General features: G+C 40.9%; 1 protein-coding gene across 1 annotated transcript in view; it reads left to right on the top strand.

The window, feature by feature from the left end:
* The window catches only part of LOC102979220 (uncharacterized), a 25,725-nt gene that overhangs the window by 17,599 nt on the left and 1,521 nt on the right, over positions 1-6,605 (top strand). The window contains exon 3 of the mRNA XM_024121835.2: positions 260-703. Coding sequence (XP_023977603.2) covers positions 260-703 — 444 coding nt within the window. The remainder of the gene's footprint in view (positions 1-259; positions 704-6,605) is intronic.

Below are 6,605 nucleotides of genomic sequence, written 5' to 3'. Positions count from 1 at the left end.
TGAGCCTGCGCGTCCGGAGCCTGTGCTCCGCAAAGGGAGAGGCCACAGCAGTGAGAGGCCCGCGTACAGCAAAAAAAAAAAAAAAAAAAAAAAAAGGCACCGGGAATGGGTGGTAAAGTAATTCATCCAATCAGATTCTCTAGTAGTTAATTCTCCTTCCCCGTCACCTTTCAGCCAATGGTTTTATCGCGCGGTACTTTTGAAAAACTACAAGACCAATCAGAATTCTTCTAACTATATTTAAAGACGACTGCCTAAGCCTGCAACAGGACTGTGGGTGTGTGGTCAATCACTCGTCATGGCTCGCACTAAGCAGACCGCTCGCAAGTCCACCGGCGGCAAGGCGCCGCGCAAGCAGCTGGCCACCAAGGCGGCCCGCAAGAGCGCGCCGGCCACGGGCGGCGTGAAGAAGCCGCACCGCTACCGGCCCGGCACGGTGGCCCTGCGCGAGATCCGCCGCTACCAGAAGTCCACGGAGCTGCTGATCCGCAAGCTGCCGTTCCAGCGCCTGGTGCGCGAGATCGCGCAGGACTTCAAGACCGACCTGCGCTTCCAGAGCTCGGCCGTGATGGCGCTGCAGGAGGCGTGCGAGGCCTACCTGGTGGGGCTCTTCGAGGACACCAACCTGTGTGCCATCCACGCCAAGCGCGTCACCATCATGCCCAAGGACATCCAGCTTGCCCGCCGCATCCGCGGGGAGAGAGCATAAAGAAAGTTATCTTCCTAATTAAAAAAAGGCTCTTTTAAGAGCCACCCACAATTTTACTTAAAGGTGGTTGTGACATGATTGCTGAGGCGTTAGAAATCACTAATAGTGGAAAGCGTATAGTAAAAATTCAACTAAGGGAATTCAGTATTAATAAAAACCAAAGTAAGCCTTTATTCGGGTTAGAGTTATTCAGGGAATTATCTCTGATAATTAAAATACTGTCTTCAGGTCAGTTGGTCTACCTAAGATAGGATTGTAGCTCAGGCAATAGGAACTGATCTCAGTACTCACCAGCAGAGATCCATTAAATTTATGTAACCTTAAGATTTGCCTATGCATCTTAAAATCAAGGGGGTTTGAGATACTGAAGGGTACCAACTGTAGAGCTTTTTTTTACCCATGCCCCCGTTTAATACAAAGAACATTTAAATGTTAATTTTTAAAAAAATTTCCACATATTGATGTACAATGTAACTGATGGAGCAGATAGTTTTCTGAGGCTTAACGCTTACACAACGCGGTGACTTAAAACTACAAACAAAATTACAAAGTAGATACTGAATATTTATAATGAGAAAATAAATGAACAAATTCCAATTTTACAAAAAGAAAACCATAGCTATCCAAATTCAGAAAAATAGCACATTTTATTAAGTTGAACACACACTGCAATGCTTCATTTTCCTATAATTTTGACAGCATACTCTGATTCCCTCTTTAAATGAAAATTGTTTAGTAATATTTTCTATAGAGTGTAGACAGTGGGAAGAGAATTCAGTATTCCCTCTAGGGTGGTTGATCACAATTTGTTTTATTCCCTTGATAACTTAGAAGAATTTCAGCTTCAAAGCACTGTGGGTGATGTCAAGTTTTTAGGATTGTTTCAAATTTGGAAAATCCTCTGTCAAGCTTCTTTCATATGTGAATTGTAAAATTTGGAAGAATTCTTCACAGACTAGCTTCTGGCTCTATACATTTCAAATCTCAGTTCTCCCCTATGCACTCACTCCCAGTGCTGGGTACATGGATATATGACATCTAGTCCCATATTTTCTTGCCATTAATCCAGGTGAGTTTATCAGTGGGCAGTAGGAGTATTCCTTGAAGCCATTCTTAGATCAGACTGGCTAGCAACAACTGAACTATCAATATATATGAGCACATCTGCACATCACTTTATATACGTCATTAACCCCAAACAAAATATAGATGCAAGTAAATTTTCTCAAGTCCCAAATATTCTCATCAACATCCCAACATAATCAGACAAAAGGTGAAATGTAACAGAAGAGAAGATTGAATGGAAATAAATGGTTTTTACCAGCTGTGATTAAAATCCGTCAACATTGCAATTTTTAAAATAAAGTATTTTTAAAATGAGGGCAAGTGAACATACTATACTCCCAGGGGCCCCTCCCAGGACCTTGGAAGTACAGGGTCTGACACTTGAGTTTCATTAACTTCAGGGTAAATCTGCTTCTCAGCACTGGCTATGCTTTTCCAAATTACACATGGCCTTCCTTGCCCTCCTACCACTCTGTTATACCACACCTCAGCAGAGTGCCCTGTTGAGAAACACTGGTCTTGGATGACTCAGGACTCTGAGATAGAGTCAGCATAATTATAGGATCAGGTCAGCATAATTATTTCCTTGGAAACATCTAGATTCTACTCCAGAGCAAGTATTCTCTTGTGTGTTCCTTTCAGCATTTACTGTAGATCTTTATTGTTCAAGACGGTAGCCAGTAGCCATATGTGGCTATTGAGCGCTTGAAACATGGCTAGTCCAAATTGAGATGAGCTTAAGTGTAAAAATACATACCAAATTTCAAAGAGTTAGTATGAAAAATAGAATTTTAAATCTCCTTAATATTTTTACCTTAGATGACTTGTTGAAATATTTTTATTTTAGTGGGTTAAAATATTATTAAAATAGATTTTTAATTTTTCTAAAATGTGGCTACTGGAAAATTTTTGATTACTTATGTGGCTCATTATATTTGTGAGGAACAGCACTCATACACGGAGGATAATTATACTGGCTCACTGATCAGATATTAACTCATTATGTCCTTAATGTGACGAAGCCTCAGTAATAATGGCACCTACCTCAAGGTGCTGTGACAAGAATGTGTTTGAAAATAAATGAAGAGTGTTCAGCAGTAGTGCTTGGCACCCTTGTAAATTAGTGCTCAAGAAATGCTAGCTGTCAACACTATTGCTGTTACCACTGTGCCCTATATCCCTGTTCCCTTCTGAAATTCTCTAATGATGTACTTGCGTCTTGTACTGGACCTGTTCCTCTCTGGCGTGGATTTCAACCACAAAGTTGAAATCCATCCACCTTATACATCTCCCTCAGGCTTAGAAGAAATGATATCTAGAGCACTGCCTCGGGGAAGTAATGGGATATTTAATTTTTCAGCCATGAGAGCACTGTGTATGTACAGAAAAAAATTTTTTTTACAATAATGCATTACAAGGAGTTTTTCATTTCTGTGTACACTTCCAACGTACACGAACATTTCATGAATTTTCATCATTATCAGTCAGCAGTTTAGTTTATGCAGTATTCATTGCCATTTTTGGCTAATCAGTCATGTTTGGCCAATTATTTGAGTATATTATTGCTGTTGTCAGTATTATTTTATAATAATAAGTGAATACTGAAAATAATATTAATAATGTCAAAATAAAATATAGGTTTTATAAACTAAACAAAATCGTGACAAAGACCTTTTCGTTAAACTAGCCAATTTTATCACCCTGATACCAAAACCAGACAAAGACGTCACAAAGAAAGAAAACTACAGGCCAATATCACTGATGAACATAGATGCAAAAATCCTCAACAAAATACTAGCAAACAGAATCCAACAGCACATTAAAAGGATCATACACCAGGATCAAGTGGGGTTTATTCCAGGAATGCAAGGTTCCTCGCCACCTGTCCTCTGCCTCCACTCCTGGGGTCCTTGAGGATGGAGATGACACCCCCACGGGAGCGGTTCTGAACTAATCACTTGAGTTCATCAGGATTGGCTGGGACAAGCACGCAGCTCTCTGCTCACCTCCACGCTTTATCCGTCTTGTTCCACATCTTCAACGCCTTCCCTCTCTCTCTGTTCTCTCCAGCTGCTCCAATACTAACCATCCGCTAAGAACAAGCTCAATTCCCACCTCCTCCGTAAAGCCCTCCAGGACTACCCTCTGTTGATTCTTTTCCCTCTGAGATCCTAGAGCACGCTATACCAACCAGTTTTCAGGGGGAAATTCTTTGCCTCTCCTCCTGTGTGTTCATCTTTTCTCTCCAACTCGACTATAGCGTTCTTGAACGGAAATCAGTATTACCGAGTGACTGAATATACTTTTCACGAGTAAGAAAATCAACTTAGGATTTTTTAACTTTACAGTAATGCGAAAGCAATACGCATTCAGTAGAAACTACTTCGACTTTTGAATTTTGAGCTTTCCTCGGGCCCACCGTATGGGGAAAGACACTTCCTCCTGATGCTGGGTGGCAAAGCCCCAGCTCCCCACCAGCCACGCGACCACACCAGGAGACAGCGGATAGATGCAACCACCACGGACCCAGACAAGCACTCTGCTTGTCAGTACAGTAGTCAATAAATTACACGAGATGGTCAGCACTTTATTAAAAAATAGTCCTTGCATTAGATGATTTTGCCCAACTATAGGCTAACCTAGGTGTTCTGAGTGCACTGAATGTAGGTGAAGCTAAGCAGTGATGTTTGACACGTCAGGTGTATTAAATGCATTTTCAATTTATGATATTTTCAACTTACCATGGGTTTACTGGGACGTAACCCCATGGTAAGTTGAGGAAGATCTGTACAACAGAAGCAGCAGCCAAGGAACCAGTAGGAGAAATAATGGTTTTTATTTAAAGACAGTCACGGCATGGAAGCAACCTAAGTGTCCATCAACAGATGAATGGATAAAGAAGATGTGGCACATATATACAATGGAATATTACTCAGCCATAAAAAGAAATGAAACTGAGTTATTTGTAATGAGGTGGATAGACCTGGAGTCTGTCATACAGAGTGAAGTAAGTCAGAAGGAGAAAAACAAATACCGTATGCTAACACATATATATGGAATCTAAGAAAAAAAAAATGTCATGAAGAGATTAGTGGTAGGATGGGTATAAAACACAGACCTACTAGAGCATGGACTTGAGGACATGGGGAGGGGGAAGGGTAAGCTGTGACGAAGTGAGAGAGTGGCAGGGACATATACGCACTACCAAATGTAAATTAGATAGCTCGTGGGAAGCTGCCGCATAGCACAGGGAGATCACCTCTGTGCTTTGTGACCATGAGAGGGGTGGGATAGGGAGGGTGGGAGGGAGGGAGACGCAAGAGGGAAGAGATATGGGAACATATGTATATGTATAACTGATTCACTTTGTTGTAAAGGAGAAACTGACACACTATTGTAAAACAGTTATACTCCAATAAAGATGTTAAAAAAAAAAAAAAAAACTAGCCAATTTTTAGAATTGAATGAATGTCTTATTAGACCCAAGCCAGTAAACTATGTGAACAGTTGTGAGAGAATGGAACAAAATTAAAGAACACGGACAAAATTGAGGAAACATTGTTGAAGACTATCTAAAGACTAGGTAAAATTAGAGATTTTTAACAATAACTTAGCTCTCTGTGAATGAACTCTTCCTGCAGCCTTACTAAAGAATGGTTATATTTGTTTTTGAGGAATATGTTTTACTTGAAAGAAAAGGACATGTTTCAACTATGCAAATACATTTGCAGGAAACATTCAATGATAGGATCAACTGTATATAAACCCAATAAATTTACACCCCAAAGGGCATTCACAAGAGGTTTGAAGAAAAATTAGAGAAACAACTCTCTTTGCTTAGGTTGATTCCTTCTCTGCCTCTTAGAGCTGATGTGAAAATCAAGCAAATGGGTGGACTTGAAATTATTTGAAGGAGAAAGGGAACATAGAAGTACATGGTGCTATTACTATAAGCCCTATCTGTGATTATATTTGGAGTGTCTTTATTAGGTCTCCTGGTTGTTGCAACTTGACCCAACCTGAGCTAAGTGGAGAGGCCCCGGTGGCAGGAGTTCAGGTGGCTCAAAGAACCAGGAACTCAGGAGGTGTCAGGAACCCAGATCTTGCAGCATTCTCTGTACACCTCTCATCTCTGCTTTTCTATGCACTTTGGCTCCATTCTACTCTTTTTATCCACTAGATCTCTTGATTTCTCCTACACAGTCACTAAGACGAGGAATGAACTCCATGGCCACTACCACTAATGCAGGAAATAACTCAACTCACAGATTCCTCCTTGTGGCAATGATTGAAGAACTGAGCTGCAGGTCTGAAGAAGCCCCTGACCCAGGAAATTGTCTTGAGAAATTCTCTGCCCACCAGAATAGAAATAGGACGCTGGACTTTCTCTACCCAGGAGAAATGCCATGAATATGAAAGAATCCACATATAATACTGTTAATGAAAACTAAAGCCCTTTATTAGAGACATCACCCCCCCAATACACACACAATTTCCAAAACTTTACCAATATATTTTTTCTCCTTCGCGTAGAAAATTTTGGATTGCACAAAAATGCGTTTAAAGCATCTTCGATTTTTAGATGTTAAAGTCCACCTAAAATGAGGATCCTTGACTGGCCGGCCAGGACAAAATGGCCGACTAAAAGTTGTTTTTCATGCGCTCAAATCCATCACACATTTGTTGAAAGTTACACGATGCGAGGAACAGAAAGACCCCTGGTCCAGCCTTGCCCTGGGTGGAAGACTCATTGCCACCGCTGTAGCAGTTTTTCAAATGTTTCTTTGCTGCCACAGCCCACAGGAATTAACAAAAGAATGCGAGGCAAGAG

Source organism: Physeter macrocephalus, chromosome 18 (genome assembly GCF_002837175.3).
Source record: "Physeter macrocephalus isolate SW-GA chromosome 18, ASM283717v5, whole genome shotgun sequence".
NCBI lineage: Eukaryota > Metazoa > Chordata > Mammalia > Artiodactyla > Physeteridae > Physeter > Physeter macrocephalus.
The sequence above is the reverse complement of the archived record's forward strand: the minus strand, read 5'-3'. Positions and strand labels throughout refer to the sequence as shown.